This window comes from Chroicocephalus ridibundus, chromosome 1 (assembly GCF_963924245.1).
Source record: "Chroicocephalus ridibundus chromosome 1, bChrRid1.1, whole genome shotgun sequence".
NCBI classification, from domain to species: Eukaryota; Metazoa; Chordata; class Aves; order Charadriiformes; family Laridae; genus Chroicocephalus; species Chroicocephalus ridibundus.
In genome coordinates this window covers 24760112-24779030 of record NC_086284.1, presented here as the reverse complement: position 1 = coordinate 24779030, position 18919 = coordinate 24760112, and the positions used below count along the sequence as shown (strand labels likewise).

Genomic DNA, 18919 nt, shown 5'->3' with positions numbered 1-18919 from the left:
CTTGACACCCACCCTTTAGATATTTATAAGCATTGATGACATCTCCTCTCAGTCTTCTCCAGGATAAAAAAGACCAGGGTCTCTCAGCCTTTCCTCATAAGTGAGGTGCTCCAGTCCCTTGATCACCTTTGTAGCCCTCCGCTGGACTCTCTCCAGCATTTCCCTGTCCTTCTTGGACTGGGGGCCCAGAACTGGACGCAGCAGTCCTGATGCGGCCTCACCAAATGTTTCCTGGTCATATAATGTGGCTGTAACTATGGAGCTGTGCACGCCCAGCTTTGACGAGAGCAGCACACAACAAAAGAAATGGGTGCGCTCACAGTGAAGCGCTGAGAGATGAGTCTTTAAAATGAAACGTTATCACTTGGTCTCCTGAGATGCTGCGCAGCTGATCTGAATTCAGCCTGTACGCAGAGACCATCGACAGCAGGCGAGCGCTGCACAGTGTCCTGCAGCCCCCCCTGCCCTGCCCCAGCCTGCTCTCCTTCCCAGCAGGAATGGGGTTAGCACACTTTGTGGGCAGCACAAGGTACCTCAAAGCAAAATTCTTCCCATTTCCTTTCTTTCCCTGGGCTTACACTGGACTTTGACTAATTTAAATGAGACCTGTAGCAGGTTCACCAAAATCCAGCTCAGTGCAAGTTGCTCCTTGGCATTCACGCTTACTCCAGAAGGTGTTTATCCCACCGCTAAATTTATCTTTAGTGTAATGTAAATTGCCTGAGGTGCAAGAATGAAACATATACACAATAAAACAAAACAAACACAGCTCTGATTTTCTTCTACAGGTAGAACAGCTATAATGTGTGGTTGCTTTGTCCCATTATTTTAAGCAGTCTTTTTTAAAGGCCTAACTTCAGGCATTTATAACCCACAGTTGGGGTTCTTGTCCTGAGTAAAGTGGGATAGATACAGTCTATTGCTTACTCCTACTTCCAAGAAAAGCACTTTATTTTTTATCTTGAATGTTTTTGCCTCATCTTTAGCATTAAGCCTTCCTCTACGCCTGTTCCATTATAATGGATTTCCTTATGCAACATTGGTTCTCCTGAACATTTGACATACCTTACACAGCCTGTGAGCTATTTTTGCAGTTCACACAGGTTTGAGCTACATTAGTAATGGCTCATCCTTTTACCTTCAAGCATGAGTGCTCAGGAAAGCACACCCTGTTACTATTTTAATACATAGGTCTTGCCCTTATCTGAGTGATGCATGAATAGAGCGCTTTGGTTAATAGTACTGTTCCCTTACCAATTTTTAAACACCTTTTGCATGCAGTTTATTCCATTTGTTCAATGGTAACAGTGTACCTATAAATAGCAAAAGAACAGGGAATGCCAGTATGTGTATGAGCATGGAGCTGGTGAGTAGTTAATGTGCGTATGTGTAGCGGTTAACTTGAATATGTATACAGTGAGAGTAACGAATCATATTATTTCTTGCCTAACACAGTAGGTTATGTCTGTGTATGTATATATAGATACACGCACATATACATACATAAATTGAATTCTGCGGGAAAAACCAGGTAATCATAAGGAAAAAATATCAGCATCATAGTTTAATGACTAAGTTAAAATTATTGCATGTCTGAATCCAGGTCCTTTTCTTGGGCTACTTTATCATCATATAGACAGTACAGTTGGGGCCTATTGGCCCCAACTACAGTTGGGCCCAGTTGGGGCCAGCGAGTTGTGATTAATGGAGCAAAATCTGGTTGGTGGCCGGTCATCAGTGGTGTCCCTCAGGGCTCAGTTTTGGGGCCAGTCTTGTTCAATATCTTTATTGATGATCTAGACAAGGGGATTGAGTGCACCCTCAGTAAGTTTGCGGATGACACCAAACTAGGTGGGAGTGTTGATCTGCTTGAGGGTCGGAAGGCTTTACAGAGGGACCTGGACAGGTTGGATGAATGGGCCAAGGCCAATGGGATGAGGTTTAATAAGGCCAAGTGCCGGGTCCTGCATTTTGGTCACAACAACCCCAAGCAATGCTACAGGCTTGGGGAAGAGTGGCTGGAAAGCTGCCCGGCAGAAAAGGACCTGGGAGTGTTAGTGGACAGCCGGCTTAACATGAGCCAGCAGTGTGCCCAGGTGGCCAAGAGGGCCAATAGCATCCTGGCTTGTAACAGGAATAGCGTGGCCAGCAGGAGTAGAGAAGTCATTGTGCCTCTGTACTCGGCACTGGTGAGGCCTCACCTCGAGTACTGTGTTCAGTTTTGGGCCCCTCACTACAGGAAAGACATTGAAGTGCTGGAGCGTGTCCAGAGGAGAGCTACCAGGCTGGTGAGGGGTCTGGAGAACAAGTCCTGTGAGGAGAGGCTGAGGGAGCTGGGCATGTTTAGTTTGGAGAAGAGGAGGCTGAGGGGAGACCTCATTGCCCTCTACAACTACCTGAAAGGAAACTGTAGAGAGGCAGGGGTTGGCCTCTTCTCCCAAGGGAATAATGACAGGACCAGAGGAAATGGTCTGAAGTTGCGGCAGGGGAGGTTTAGATTAGATATTAGGAAGAATTACTTTACTGAAAGAGTGGTCAGGCACTGGAACAACCTGCCCAGGGAGGTGGTGGAGTCACCATCCCTGGAGGTATTTAAGAAACATGTAGACATGGCTCTTCAGGGCATGCTCTAGTGCCCAAGATTATTGGTTTGTGGTGGGGTGTTGTGTGTGGGGTTGTGGGTGTGGAGTTTAGTTGGTGGGTGCTTTTTTTTTTGTGGTTTTTTTTTTTTTTTATGTGGTTGGACTCGATGATCTCAAAGGTCCCTTCCAACCACTAAGATTCTGTGATTCTGTGATTCCTAATATTATGACAGCTGAGACCTTCTTCCTAGTTAGATTGTTCCATTTGTTTAGTGTTATTTTCTTGGCATTTTCTGTTGGATGTGGTATTGATGCTTGGGGCTATTTCAGCAAAAGGTTTCTAAAATTTAGCCCCTTATTTTTTCAAGGCATCTACAAGTCTACAGATTCTGGGTTTTTTTAACTTTTTTTTTTTCTTGTGCTTGGATCTCAGACACTGATTCCAACCTCCTGGCTCACTCAGTTCACATTATTCCCTTGGGTCCATACTGTGCTCAGGCCCATTGCATGAATTAAGTTATAGCTCCTTTCCCGCCTCACTATATGAACCAGGTTGTGTGATGCCTCTGAGAGTAACGCAATGTGAGACACCCAAAACTTTAGAAAATACCGTCTTGTCATTCAGTCTAACTTTGGTGGTGGTAGATGTGGACTGGGGGCAGACCAATTTGGGTGAGACGGGCTGTTTGGGAGAGAAGCCTGCAGAGGGCAAAAGCCCGGCCGGAGCCCCAGGGCAGAGGGGCCCGCAGGAGCCCAGGGCTTATCCCTGTGCGCTGCCTGGACTTGCTTAATTAAGATTAAAACTCCATCTTCCGAGATGAAGACGTGTCGCACAGCAGAAGAGGGCGCCATTCAACAAGGAGCAAGCGCTGACCTGGCGGTGCTTCCAGTAGCAGGGACCTCTCGCAGAAAGGGAAGGTGACCCGGGAATACGGCACTGGGGGGTGCGGGGGGAGAAGCGCTGCCCTCCCTTCGCCTCACAGGGAGGGCAAAAAAATAAGGAATTGGGGCAAAAAAAAGGTTTCCCATCCTGCTCTGCTGCTCCCCGGGCACCGCAGAGGAGGGAAGGCGGCGGTTTCTTTGACATGACACAGCACCCTCGGTTTCGCTGGGCGTGGAAATACTGATGTGGTGACAGCACCTGAAAGGAATGGTAATTCTGAAATAAAATTAAAACTAACTCAATTTTAAACAAAACCAAGCAAATCCAACCGCAAAGTTAATTGACAGAATTTTCACTGGCACAGCTCTCAGGCTGTTACATGGCTCCTTGTGCCCTTTCGCACGCAGTGTCCTCAAGCCCTCGCACACCGGGCAACCAGCGGTATCGCAGGGACCACAGCGGCCCAGCGCCGGCAGCTGCCTGGCGGGGCGCGTTTCGCCGTCCCTCCCCTGCAAACCGCACCGGCGAGTGACGACAAAACCCCAAACGCGGCTTTGCGCCTCCGCACCGGCCGCCGGGCGACAGGAGGCAGCGCGTCCGGACGCGCAGCCCCGGCCCCGGCTCGGCCCCGGCCCCGGCCCCGGCCCCGGCCCGGCTCGAGCGCGGCGGGAGCTCTCCGAGGTGCTGCAGCGACTCCGGCGCTCCGCCGCCGCTGCTGCCAGCCAGCTCACCCGGCGCCTGTTGCTGGTTGCCAGCGGCGGCAACAAGGCGTTCCTCATGGCAGAGGCACCGTGGCCCAGAGTTCAGGACATCTGGGTTCCCTGTTAGGGCTTTGCTTTTCCAGATAGCCCAGAAGAAGTCACCATCTCTGCCTCCTCTGCCCTGGGGAACTGGGGATGATGATACTGCCTCTCGGTACGCTGCCTGGAGACCAGTGTCTGAGGAGCAGGTTTGTGGCCTGCAGAAACAGCTCTCACCAATGGGAGAAACCTCAGCTTGCAGGGCACAAGTCGGACAAGTTTCCTGGCTAGCAGAGAGAGCAACATGCCTTTTGTCCTCGTCAACCAAAACACTGCAAACAAGGAGTGCCGTGACTTCTGGTTCCTAGAGTATGCAAAATGCCTCTCTGTTATATTAAACTATGGTTTAAAACAGTGGTTTTAAAATAATTTTTTACTTACCCTATGTTATACATGACATTTTAATTTTCCTGGTATCTAAATATTTTAAATAATGTGTGAGTCACAGATACACTATATACTGAACTCTATTTCCAATCAGATGATGGCCTGACCGTAACAGCTGTTTTAAAACATATTTTGGAACATTTACACACTTGCTGCAAAGTATGGTTGCATCTTAACAAGTGTACAAATAAATGTGTCAGTAATCTCAAGCTTCTTTTCCATTTTTCTGAACACATCTGATTGGGACCAACTTTCCTTTTCTGCATTTTTTTACAACAGTACAAAGTGAGTGTCACTGAATCAGTGTGTGATTACTCCAGTCCTGTAGCCCAATAACACCATTGCTGGTAGGAGGCCACAGGCTTTGTACTGACTTTGCAAGGCCTCAGGACTGAGACTTGTTTTGTGGGAAATTTTCTTGACCTGCCTGAGTATTTCTTTTTGCTTTCTTTAGCTGTAACAGCAATACCTCTAATGAGCAGGTGGCTATGTCTAGCTGTTTTACTTTTGCTTAACTTAGTAGGGTACAACTGTAGCTTTTGTATGGATAGCGACAAGAATTTATACTGTATAGAAGGAGATACTTATAACTAACATAATCATAGAATCATAGAATTGTCCATGTTGGAAGGGACCTTTAAGATCACCAAGTCCAACCATCAAACTAACCCTGCCAAAATCACCACTAAATGATATCCCTCAGCACCACATCTACCCATCTGTTAAATACCTCCAGGGATGGTGATTCCACCACCCTGGGCAGCCTGTTCATGTAGAGGAATACAGGTACAACAGCAGAGTCCCCTGAAAGTGGGGACACAGGACACTGTAGAGGAGGCACAGGATGACAAAAAATGGGGCACAGCCTTGGCACTGGAGAACTCAGGGCTACAAAGAGCTCTCCAGTAGTCAGCTAAAGTAGTGCAGACCTGGGAACTGGGCAAAGCTGGTTGAGGCATAACAAAAAGAACAAAGAACAAGTATGTAACATACATAAATAGCATCACATATAGTAAAATTGGATGTAACGTGGAGTGTAGACAAACTAAGAAAGAGCAAGGTGTAAAGGCATGTTAAAAACATATAAAAATAGTCTCATAATAATTCTTTGCTTTTGTTAGCACAGAACTTGTTGGGAAGACACCAATGACCAGCTGCAGCCCTGACACCCACTGCCTGAGGAAGGCTGGCACCATCAACCCTGGCTCTCAGAGGGGCAGTGGAAGGGTAAGCACAACACCAAAAAAAGGGCAGATGGGAAAAGTGTGTCTACAAAAAAAAATGAACCGCATTATTATTTCTGGTTTTTTTGGGTAGTAGCATTCTTTAATTTCTTCTTTTTTCTTTCTTTTTCTGTAATAGTTAGCTCTCACCTAATAGTTCTTTGATTAGACTGTGAAGTTTTCTACTATACTAATAATAAATTCTGAGTAAAGTGTGTTAGTGTGTTTCTTTTTTTCTTTCTTTTTTTTTTTTTCAGAACCAAACTCTGTGCATAACATTAGTAATTGGAGCAAAGGATGCATCTTTTGGAAATTTGGGCTTAACAATCTCTCCAAGGTCCCAGACGGTATCTGGCACAGTCAGAAATAGAATAAAGATATCCTGTCTCCCAGCCTGGCACATTAACCACAGGACCATTCTTCCTGCCTTTGCTTTATTTATTACATTGAAATAATTATTATGCATAGTGAGCTCTTTGAAAGTACATTGCTATAAATACTAGAAAAGTGAGCACATTGTAATTTGAAAAATACCGACTCCTGTTTTTTGGTACATCATTCAAACCATGGAGCCATTATGACAGACCTCAGGGAATGATACTGCTGTGACTCATGGTCCAATAATACACAATTTAGCACACATCAGTGCTATGACAAAAACAGGCGTTCCATAACAAAATGACAAAGGTGAGTCCTCCACAGCTGAACCATCTGCTTCTTCTCTCAAAACTCAGGGCTAACCTGCTACTTGTCAGCTGGTTAGTAATGAATGTGAGCCTTCAGAAGCTCAACCGACTCACCTTCACCTCCGGACTGCACACTTAGCTTTCCTGCTGGCCCTACTCCAAAGCCTGCTGAGCAGGACTCGGGTTCTTCCTCAGTTACTGAGATTATCCTGCATACTCCATTTCCTTAGACACTTCTGCCGACCACTTTTTCCCCTCGACTTCACGTTAGACTGTAATGTACAATTATATCAATTTGTGACTGGAGACAGATATTGCAGGCAGGTCCTCTGATGCTCGCAGTCTATGCAGGGGCGAAGATGTTTTTTTCTTTCTTCCATGCCATTAAGCGTCACTCAAATGCCTGGTCGCTAATGCTCAGGGATCTGCCTTCCACAGGGATACATCTCAGGCTTGTTGAGGTAAGTGTGGTTTGGGTAATTAAATCTCTTTGAGGAGCTCGACTAGTCAAATTTACGTGATGGAGCAGCCCTGCCTAGATGTGAGCCAGATGGTGTGTTAGCTGGAGCACTCCTGGAGAACATTGAGGGCACAGAGGTGAAAGCAAAGGCAGTGCATGAGAAGGAACGAGTGCATTTAGCTGCTACTTGTGCTTCCAGGCTGACGGCTTACGGTCAACAATACTTTTAGCGTACTGTAAACACAGTTCACCTGAGGGTTAATTTCTGAACAAAAGTAAACATGAAGCCAGGAGCTGCCATTCTTTCTTGGTCCCATTTTGGAGCACTTTCCTTGACTTTGATCTGACAGCTTGAACCCAAAGCAAACTTCACTTTAATGTGTCTACTAGCTAACAACATAAGTGAATTGATTTTGTGTTCTCCAGGCAATTCCTACTGGTATAAAAACATTGGCCACAACAGGAAATTGTGGACAGGCGAAAGAGTAAGCTGATGGAGAAAATCATGTTCATGATGGCTCCGTGTCATGGGCTGAAAATGGTAAACGCATGCAGGAACGCCAGAATTTTGCATTGCCTCTATGGGATGATTTTGTTGACAAAAGCCCTTGGGCCAGCCTTCTCCCAGAGTGACAAAATTCCTGAGAGTAAAAGCTTCTCACAGGCCAAGAAATATGTGTCTGCAGCAGTGCTGTCCCAAAGCGAACGTCTCCAGGTGGACTATGAGGCACACAGCGAAGTTAGTGTAAAATGCCACAGTTCTATACTACTCTATATTTCCGAAGCCCAAAATGATTTGTCAACAAAGTTTCTATTTGCAACTTTTTGTGACGTTGTAGCTGGAAAGTATCAGTGTCCATACTACATGTGAGGACACTGAAGTACAGCCAGCTTCAGTGGTTTAGCACCATTTACAATCTTTGAAATAACACCCAACTTCCATATCTTGTATGCCAGACAACTCTGTATGGCAGAGTGCTTTACATACAGATTTAGGGCCATTTTTCACAGACCTTCAAGGTACTGGGAACCATTTCTTCTGCAGTAGGTCTTTCCGAAACTCAATGCATCCTCATCCTGGGGGAGCTTCTGCCTCATTTAAACCATCCTACCTTGAGGTTCACCTAGTAGAGAAGGCAACCACTTTAAGATATGGCAACCACTGCTAGCTATGCCTGATTGAGACCAGCATCTGTAAAGATCAAGAGGGTTCTTTTTATTTTTTTGCCCTTCAATTTAATTCCTGCTTTGCCCATCCTTGGCAGGTAAATTCTCATGGTTACAAGTGTTTTGCACAGAAAGGTGACGTGCTGCAAGAGTTAAGTGGCATATTGATTAATCTTTCCTCTATTTCTTTTTTTATCCTTGATTTACCAGATATTTCAAGTTGAGAAGGAACGAGACCTTTTGTGAGGAGGCTGGCAGCAGGCCACAGTCATAGAATGCTTTAGGTTGGAAGGGACCCTAAAGATCAACTAGTTCCCACACCCCTGCCATGGGCAGGGACACCTCCCACTAGACCAGGCTGCTCAAAGCCCCATCCAGCCTGGCCTTGAACACTTCCAGGGATGGGGCATCCACAGCTTCTCTGGGCAACCTGTTCCAGTGCCTCACCACCCTCACAGGAAAGAATTTCTTCCCAGCGGGGGCTTCGTTGGGATGCGCCCAAAATGTCAGTGACATACTAGTTCCATACAGACACCTCAAAAAAACACCCCAGGCCCTCAGTTCATCGTATCCCATGTAATGACTCATGCTGGGTAGATGGGGTTGCAAGAGGCTGTTGCCAGAGGAGCAGCGCTCTGCTCTGGTACAGATGGCTGCAGTGGGGTACCAGAGCAGGTCCAAGGGGACAACAACGTCCCTTCTGCCCCGGGAAGCCCTTCTTTCCGTCAGCGGCGGTGAGGAGGCGGTCAGGACCCGGCTCTGTCCCCCGTCTCGTCCCCGTTGGCGGTAGCGGAGGAGGCCGGTAGGCTCCCGGGGCCGTCGGGCCGCACCGGCCCCTCAGGCCCCAGTCCCCCGGGGCGTGGGCTCGGCGGGGCCGACGGCGGCGAGCGGCGGGGCCGTCCCTCCGCCGCGCCGGGCGGGGAAGGGGAGGCAGCCGTCGCTCCCGCAGGGAGTTGCCGTTGGTCCCGGCCCTGAGGGAAGGGTGGCGGAGGACGCAGGGCCCGCCGCGGCGCCGAGCCCCCTCCTCGGGAGGGCACCGGCGAGGGCTTAGCGCCTCGCCCGCCCCCGCAGCCCAGGCCGCGGCGGTGCCAGCGGCCGCCTCCGCAGCGCGGCGTCTGCGTGAGGGGGGGCCCATGGCCAGCCCGCCGCCGCCGCCGCCGCCCTAGCCGGCCGCGGGCTCTGCCGGCCGCAGCATGCCGAACAGGGCCGGCCTGGACACGGCGCTGAGGATGTCCCTGCAGCGGAAATCCTCCAAGATCCACTCCTCGGCCGGTGAGGAAAGGGCGAGGCGAGGCGAGGCCAGGCCAGGCGGGAGGGAGCGGCGGGGGGAGGAGGCGCCGCGGCGGAGGAAGGAGGGCGAAGGGAAGGGAGACGGCGCCTCCATGGCCCGGCCGCCCGGCCCCGCCGCGCCCCCCGCGCCCCCTCCGCCGCCACCGCCTCCCTCCCCGGTGTGTTTGGCAGCGAGAAGCCGGCAGTGCCGCCCTCGCCCTCGGGGTCTCTGAGGGGGAAGGAGGTGGCGCGGGCCCCAGCGCTAGCCGGGCCGCGGTGGGGCTGGGCAGCGCCGCCCGCCCGGCCCCCGTGCCCCGTGGGCAGCGGGCAGCCGGCCCCCGCCTCCACACCCCGGCGCCGGCCCCGCAGCCCGCGCCCCAGCCGCCCCTGTCAGTGCTCCCCGCTGGGCCCTTGCAGCTCACGGGGCACCCACCCCACAGGGCCGGGTGGGATACCCCCCCAGCCCCCGCACACCCCGGGGCACCCCGCCGACAGGCCCCTGGTGGACAACCTTCAACTGCCTTCTTCTTGCTGAGGGGGCAAGGGGTTGTCCCCCTTCTTTCTCTTGGCTCTGGTAGTTTTTGACCGGAAAACCCCTTGGTGCTCATCTGGTCATAGGGTAATACTGCCGGCGGAGGGGAGGCAGGGGTGCCCTGCACCCCAGCAGGCTGATCAGAGGCCTCTGTCCTGTGGTCAGGCATGGAGAGAGCACCAGCACTGCAGTGAGCTTGCAGAGGGGTAAATTATAAGGTTTCTCAAGAGGTTAATTTAAGAAAATGCTTTCCAACTCGTTCATAAGAAAACAGGCAAAAATGGAGTACTTTGAAGGTGTAATTCTGATCCTGAAGGACTTCTGCTGATTTCTGTAGGACCGAGGTGCATTCAGAATTCACTTTTGACTGTTTTATTTGGGGATAGCTGAATCCTCAGTGACATTGTCTGTGACTTACAGATGGGTCCAGTAAAAGGCTGAGACACCCATTCTTGTGCAAAATATTTAGGCTCCTAATACAATTTCTGCGGTGGGTAAGGGTGCAGTATAATGCTCCTTCAGCACTTCTTATGTGAGTAAGGAATGTGCTTTTAAAGCACATTTCCTGATTAGCTATACTTCGGGTTAAATCTCAGAGCACCTTGGAGAGCATTTGCTGGATTGCTTTTGGATGATGCTGAACTAGGAGATGTCTTCCAGCTACTCATGGCTGTTCAGCCCATGGAACCAGACTAGACCGAGCTTGAAGGAGAAGCCACCTTCCCTTTGGCTCCTCTGAACAACCTGATCACTCTACTAATATTGCCCTTTTTGGCCTCACTGCTTGCTAATAAGGACAGAACCTCAGCTGCATGGCTGCTGAAGTAAGCAGGATGCTAAGCAGAGAGGTGTGTAATGCTAGCTCATAGGAAATGGTAAGGTTTCAGACTAGGATTTAGCACATTACCAGCTTTACTTATCTTCAGTGTAAGCCATTCAGATGAAAGAGTTGCAGTTAAGCAGATTCCACTCTCTAGTGCTTGGGGTTGTGTCCGATCTGCAATCCCGTGGCAGGGAGGCTCCTTTCCCAGAGCTGTAGTTTGGCAGATCTGTTTGCAACCTAATGCTTGGAATAAAAACATACGTGCCCTTACCCATAACCATCCCTTCAAAAGAGATCCAGATGCTGAATACTTGGCACTTGGAGAGTGTTTAGTTTGAACATGGAATACATCAGGATTTTATGCATCAGCTTTTTATAAATCATACTTGTGGATCTAGGTGGTTAAGTTACACCTCAGTGTGCTCTGGGTGCCAGAGGCACCCAGATCTTCGAGCTGGGATTTACCTATACACAGCGTTAGACTTTTACATGATGATACTTTGAAGAAGGGTGGGGCTTTCTGGTTGGCGTTACTGTCACTGCTTCTCAGTTGTTGAACAATATATTTCCTATTTAAAATATTTTGCTATTAGGATAACAGAGTGATATCTAGTATGGGTATATATAATGCCTATAAAATTTACATAATACAGGTTTGTGTACCTTATTACATACGCTTATTAAAGAATATGATTGTAGTTGGCTTAGGACACCAGAGCCAACTCTGGTGGCTTAGGACAACCACAGCCAACCTCTCTGACACCCAGAAAGAAGGTCTTGCCTTCCCCCTTCCTGCATATTCCTATTGTCTGGCTTGCATCAACGTTAGCCATCAGATGGTTACATGGTCACTGGGATCACTGCTGGTGTGGCTCACTAGCAGCCTGTATGATCTCAACTGGCAGCAGGGAACGGATGCAGAAAGGCAGGAGTGCTCTGTTTTTCACTGCATGCTATGGCTTGGTGTGCAGACCTGCTGTCTGTGTGGACTGAACAGGTTCTTATGAGGGGCTCTGGGCTGGGTGAACCCAACTGTAAAATCATATGTTTGGAGACAGAGCCACTGTCCGCTGAAAAGCCGTTCAAATGTGGTTGTGTGGTGGCATTGCGAAATCTGGACTTTTCTGAACTGCATGGCATGGAGGGGGGAACAGTCACCCTTTTGTCATCCTTAGTTAGGGTCAGGTAACCCTGTCTTCATCCACTACAGTTTCCTTGGCAAATATGTATCAGAATATTTTACCTTTTTTCCTTTTTAGAAGATAAGATGTTTCCTGCTTTGAATACCTGTAGTTTATTTGCTCGTCCTCTTAACTTTTGAGGGAGTTATGGTAATCTTAAAGTACTAGCTTTTAGTTTGGGTCACGAGGATTTCTTTTGATACTGTGTAAAGTATTTCTGTAGCTTATAGATGTTTTTCTTCAGTCAAGAAGAACAGTACCTCTGGTGGTCTAATGATGTCTTTTCACATCAGATCCAATTGTGATTTTCTACTCTCTTGCATTTTTTAGTGTGGCTTCCACATGTGCTAGTACGGTATAAGATGTAATTGGTATATTTGGTAGAATTTTAAACCCGCTTAGCACCGGTACAAAGGACTTCACAGAGCAGCAGATGATGTGAAAAGGAGAATTTAGAGATGACGAGTCACCTGCTGCCACTCAAATGATCAGTCCTCTTCTTTTTTATGCATTTGCTCATTAATCGATTTTTTTTTCTGCTTTGTACAACTAAATCTTTTTATTGCTGTAATGTTGTACCAGCTGAACTAAATTGATTAGATTTAAATTATTCTCAAAGAAGTCTCCAGCTCTTTACTGTTGGAACCACAGACATCAAAGACTAACCTGTTCTTCTCCTTCCTGTCTCCTTAAAGTCACTAAAAATAAGCAACTATCAATAAGACATTGGATGATTACACAACAGCATTTTTATTTTTAGGGCAAAAAATTTCAAATTCCAAGGTACAAATGATCTTGATGTCATTTACTGTGGTCTTTTTCAACTGCTCATCAAGAAGAAATATTTTTAGTCTAAAGGTAGTGACAGAATCTTCTCCCAGGACATGAGGAGCAGAAATATAAACATCATTTCATGGTATGAAACTATACTCCTCTTATATCTTTTCCACCTACATTTCCTGAAATATTTGCTTTTATTTTTTGCTGTGTGTTTGGTCTTAAGAACAGTGACTGTCTCCTATATTCCTACTCCCTTCTGATTGCAAAGGATCCATCTCTTTCTTTTGTCATCGGAACATCTATGTGAGAACCTCTTTGGGCTAGATCCTATTTTTGTGGTGTGGTAGTACATTACCATGACTGCAACTGTTGGGAAGTGTCATGTGGAGCAGTTATAATTGCACATAGGCACTTGTTTTCTGCTCAAAGCTTTCACCTGTAGTCATTTGCAGGTTAGACATAATTCCTATAGATATATGTAAAATGCACAGTAGCTATAGGTGAAATACTTAGTCAGCTTTTCAGTATTTACATATCACTGTTGCTGCTTCAAAGGAGGCGTGTTTTGGTATTGCGAAGGTCAGGTTCAGAGAGTGTGAGAAGCACACTGAAGGCCAAAGCTTTCACCGTGAAGCTCACTCAAATCACCTGTACTCACAGGATATCTACATCATCTTTTGCAGGCAGATCAGCAGTTGTCCTGCATGCATTTTTGAGCAAACAAACCCGATGAAATGAGTAAGCACAGTGCTGAGCTATCAGATTCCTAAAATATGAACATTTAAATGTTTAACTAAGAGCAAAAGCCCTATTCTGCTGTGAGAAATGTACCTGGCAGGTGTAGTGACAGTGAGCACTAAGCAGAGGGGTGTACTTCCTCAGCAAATGCATTTAATGCCTATTAACATTATAAAGAAACGTCTAGTAAGACAATTGCAACTGTAGTGTTGGCACATAGAATTCTACCCTATGATGAGAAATTTTTCCAAGTGAAGGCTAAAGTATGTGTGTTTATGCACACACTCAAATTGTGTGGTGGTAATTACCTGTGAGTGTTAGGGAGCTCCTGTTTCTTTTCATCCATGTTTAACTGGCACATAGCATGGTATAATGTGCAGCTTGTTCAATCACATCAAAGGCCTGATCCTATTTCCATAAACACCAGTGACAATTATGCCTTTTCAGCAAGACCTCATCACAATAAACCCCATGTTTTACGTTACTATGTTTTTATAGTAGCACAAAGCGGAGTCTTCTCAAGCAGCGTGAGATCTCGCTCAGCTGTAAAATGAGGTGGTGACAGTGACGGGGCTAACTGGAGGCCAACCTGAACTACTGCTGTCTTGGGTAACTGACTTAAAGCTTGTCTGGCTTTAACTCTTGTGAGACTTAGTTTGCATTAGGATAGGAGGGAACTTAAAATACATCTGCTTACGACACTGAATTAGAAAAAGGTTCTGTATACACAGTTACTGTGGAATAACTTCTTAAATAAACAAGGTCGTAAGTAGTGTGGCAGAAGACACACTTTTTTTGCCTCACTGTGACGGGGGAGGTGAGATCGTGAATAAATCCGTTAAAGATCAAACCACTCAGATGATCGGGAACACAGTTATTGAGGAGTTAGTTGAAGAGATTTAAGTAACCTTCAGTTTTTAAGATTAAATTAAATGAAATGTATTTAATAGAAAAAAAAATTTCCACCACACTGGCATAGCCAGTATACGAACTCTCTTATGTTATTCGACTATATTCATAACTCCATTGAAAACAGACTCATGTACTGTCTATTTATAGAAACTATTTTATTCCTTCTCTGCTCCACTTTCTCTCTGACTTTTGTTTCAGATTTTAGTTCCCTAGCAGTATCTGCTTTTAATGTTCTTCCCTGTGCTGGGTGAGTCAGTATCATTCTTATTTTCTGGGTAGGTGTAAAAGTACTGCCCTGCTAGTGTGATTTGGCAGTAATTATGTTGTAATTCCATGCAGGATTAAAACGTCTCTCAGTAAAATGATTGCAAGGAAACCTGCTTGTCTGTTAAGGGTCCTAGAATATCTCCAAGACAATGAAACTGCACTTACTGGGTACGGAGACAATAGTTGTTCAGTATTGCATTTTCATTGCCACGAGGTTTGAGTACAGCCTTGAACTCTGACATCTCCATAGGGAGTTTTTACATGGAAATCTATGGCTTCAGAAATGATGCTGATTTAAAGCATTCCTTTTTTTTTTTTTTTTTGATAATTAACTCTTCTTCCCTCTCCAAGAAGTTCCAAGCTGACAGCTCCCATTGACTCTAGACGGTGCATGGATGATCATCTGAAAACTGATGGCAGCATCTCAATCTGATCACTCTCCAATTAGTTACCAATTCACCTGGCATTTTTATTGTAGTAAAGACTTGCTGAGGGGCCTATAAACAAGCAGGTCATCTATTTCTGCTCTTCTGGAAGGCTGTCAAGTGATACTCCGTAGACCTGCAACATGGTGGTACTCTTAGCTGTTTCATTTCCCTTTGACCATTCTTCTCTGAGCTGTCAGGTATATTCTCTAAATAATCTTTGAATCCGAGAGGACTGATTTGCTACTTGTGAAGTAATATTCTAAGCACCTATGTAAGCTTTATTACTATAATAGATTACTGTTTCATATTGGTTTTCCTGCACCATGTTGCACTGTGGCACATTTTAATTAGTTTGTAGTAGTACAAATATCAGAATATCTGTTACAGGCAATATCTGTAGAGCCTGATTGCCGACAGGTTCTTTGAAGGGATAGTTAATCACAAAATCTCTCTTGTATGGATAGCTGGTAGAGCAGAACAATATATTAGACTTTGAAAAGGCAGTTGAACATCTCTCCAGCAACGCTTTCTGCTTTTGGGACAGCCATTAATTAAGTTTGTCTTGGCTTTTTCATCAACATAAATGTTTCCTTTCAGTCTCCCATCTTTTCTAGCTGAGTCTTTTGGAGCAGTTGCAGGTATATGCATGGCATTTGAGACCTTTAGATAACTGAATCTCAGCTGGTACACTCAAAGCATAACTTGTGAAAGATTGTTAACATAGTGGAAGATGGAGGGAAAAAAAATAAATCACATAAAGGGGTTTTCATTTTTTTTTTAAAATGCAAAATAAAAAAATGAAGTATCAGTATTGAAAACTTCTTACTCAAATAGTTATTCCAGTACTTGTTTGGAAAGATTTCAGATTTTTTTTTTGCATTATTGCCGCCTTTTCATAAGGAATACTGTTTAGTAGAAAAGTTCCTGGGCAGTTTCTTTCCAGCCTAAGCAGTGGGTAGGTGGAAGTGGGTGCCTGTTTGGAAGCTCCTGGCTCTCAGGCCACTGGTCGAGACCATGATAATAGTTCTTGATTCTGGACATTTTTAATTTGAATACTGGAACCTACAATGTAGCAAGCACACCTGAAACAGGAGGTGCTAAGTTTTGTATTTCAAGCCAAGGTATGATAAGGCAACGCTGACATGATACAGATTTTAATGAGTGACCCAATCAAATCACCTATTTGCACTCAGAAAAGTGACATAATCCATATAGATATAATGTACATATATATGACATTCAGCAGACATTTTTCAGCCAGCTAGAGGTGTTTCTTAACAATGCAGTTGTTCTTGCAGTAAGCACTAAAACCAATTTAAATCAGAAAGAACATAAAGTGCCAGTAAATTAGTCTCAATACCTTCATGTTGTGATGAAGATTCACAAGACATAGTGTAGATTTTTTAATACATTTCCACTGCTTTCCAGCCTCACATAGTATATGTTTGTTGGTTTTAGTTCTAATTAACAACTTGGAAATTGTTGCATTGGGGCATCAGCGCAAAGGGCAAATAAATGAGAACTTGTCTTCCACATACTAAAATGGAAGAACCATGATTGGGTCAGACTTGTAATTCATAATAGATCCAACGAAGTATGTCAGTTTGTTTAAGCCAAGGGTTTGGTCTGGTGAACCTACCTTTTTTTTATGTGTTGCAAATCAGGATTAACACAACCGAAATTAGTGTATAGATTCTATGAGGGAGAGAAGGCAGCTTTACATCTTGTTTAATACTGGCTGGAAGGTCTTGATTTTTCATTCCTAATCTCTCGAATGCAGATGACCAAACCCATTTATTTGATTTCATTAAACGGGTAGGTAGTCATAAAGAGTGAAAGCAAAAGTGTTTATCTCCTTACAATAACACCACCCTGACTCACTTGCTACTTTGAATAGCAGGAGGGCTCAGGTGTTATCTCCTGCTGACCCAACACTGTTCTGCCTATTCATAGGAAGCACGGTGACGGCAGGCTAACATTCTGTGCCGGTGAGATCTAGGAACGTTCAACTCAATGCTTATAAAAAGGATATATGAAACAAATACCCCAGGCTTTGAGTGCCTTTAAATACTCTAAGCAAATGTCACCTTAATAGATGCAGTTTATTTGTAAATGGGAGACAAAAGATGCTGAAAAAATATGTGCAAAGTCAACAGCAGCCATCATTACTCTGAAACAGATGCAGAGTCTACATCTGCATTTGTCATATCGGTTACACAGATGGGAATCAGGACTTGATGTGGAAGCTTTAAACTGAAAGCCAGCTGTCATTTACTCAAGATTTCTGCATCACTGGGAAGGCTCAATGTAGTTCGTGCTTCAGTGGTCCCATGGCTACTGAACTGAAATACATTGACCTCAATCCTGGTACCTTGTTTTGAAGAAAGGGACACAAAGACAGGGGAATTAAGGTATGCGGGCGCTCCGCAGAGTGGGGAGAGGACCGGTCCTGCTTTACAGATTAACAGTCAAATCTTGTTCCCAGAGTTTCACTGATACAGGTCTGTGCCTGGAAGCCATCCTTACACCATTTGTCTGCCTCATCCTAGGGGGGAAAAAGAGCTTTCACAAGAGCTTACTAGACAGACAGGAGGAGAGTGCTGTCCTTCTCCCTCCCTGTCCCCTGCCCCAAACATTGCAATTATTGGTAAATTTATTAACATGCAAATGTGCTAAGGAACCCTTTATTTTAGAGTTATTTTAGATATGTTCCATCTTAAGAAATTGGAGTTGGACATCATTTCAGGTCTTTATATATAGTGTAAAGCCCCTATAATAGAAGAATTAAAAATACGTTTTCTGGAGTGGGGACAATGTAATCTCATAACATACCATATAGATCCATATTACTGAAAGGACCACTATAGTTAATGTTTTGATTGTGATGAAGCTCTTCAGGACAGAATATGTAATTTCAGAGTGGCCAATACTTCTATATTTATTTTGAACTTCACAGTATTTCGGTATTTTACTACTAGCTACCAAACACAAGCTTCTGTCAGCCTAGCTATCATCTAAACAGTTAAGTTTCTGCACCTATAGTCAAGAGAGAGAAAAATTATTTCAACTAGAGGATAGTGCTGGTGCAAGAACAGACTTTCACAGATATTTAGTCTGAAAGACAGAAGCATATTTCTAAATATCAGACAACTGTTCAGAATAGCTTTCCAGAAGGAGTGGTAAGAAAGAAAACTAGCTTGATCTCATGACTGAATTTGATTGATATAGGTAAAGGACTATAAAATAATCACCTGGAGTTTTTAAACAGGCTTTTGCTTCTAGGTCTGTGTTTTTAAACACCAAGTAGAACCAGGAACTTCACGGGTAGAAAATAGACTGTATACACTAATCTTTCCAGGAGCAGGTTGTAAAATAGTACCCACACTTAATAACTGATTTTGATTGAACAATAACAACCATCAAATGCAGTATATTCCAGTACTTTTTACCATGCTAGGATTGGGATGATGTGTGTGTGACGTCGGTTGTCATTTGTGTTTCAGATTAATTTCTTACTCAGAACTGACAAATAATTGTTTTGGAAAATAGCAAAAAGTGCATAAAGGTAGTAACATGAGAACTGTACAAGAATGGAAGAGCACGGTGGCAGAGGGGGAAGGAGGGAGCCAGTATCCCTAAATGTCCTGCCAACAGGAACAATATACATCAGTTTCTCTGCAAACCAAAAGGGGACAACATGAAGTTACTACAAGCAGCATGACCATGACTGTCCGAGGGAGTCTGAGCTGGTAAAAGGAAATGTGTATGTCCCTACAAACCATACAGAAGTAGAGAACCTCT

The 18919-nt window shown here is 45.2% G+C and overlaps 1 protein-coding gene across 3 annotated transcripts in view; it reads left to right on the top strand.

The window, feature by feature from the left end:
* Window positions 1-8826: 8826 nt before the first annotated feature.
* Window positions 8827-18919, top strand: part of ATP8A2 (ATPase phospholipid transporting 8A2) — a 353486-nt gene continuing 343393 nt past the window's right edge. Inside the window, exon 1 of one of the 3 annotated variants that reach the window (XM_063331450.1) lies at window positions 8827-8922. In XM_063331450.1, coding sequence (XP_063187520.1) covers window positions 8838-8922 — 85 coding nt within the window. In that variant the 5' untranslated portion in view covers window positions 8827-8837. Of the gene's footprint in view, window positions 8923-8944; window positions 8991-9107; window positions 9461-18919 lie in introns of those variants that run through there. The other 2 variants (XM_063331475.1, XM_063331458.1) reach the window with 2 other exon arrangements.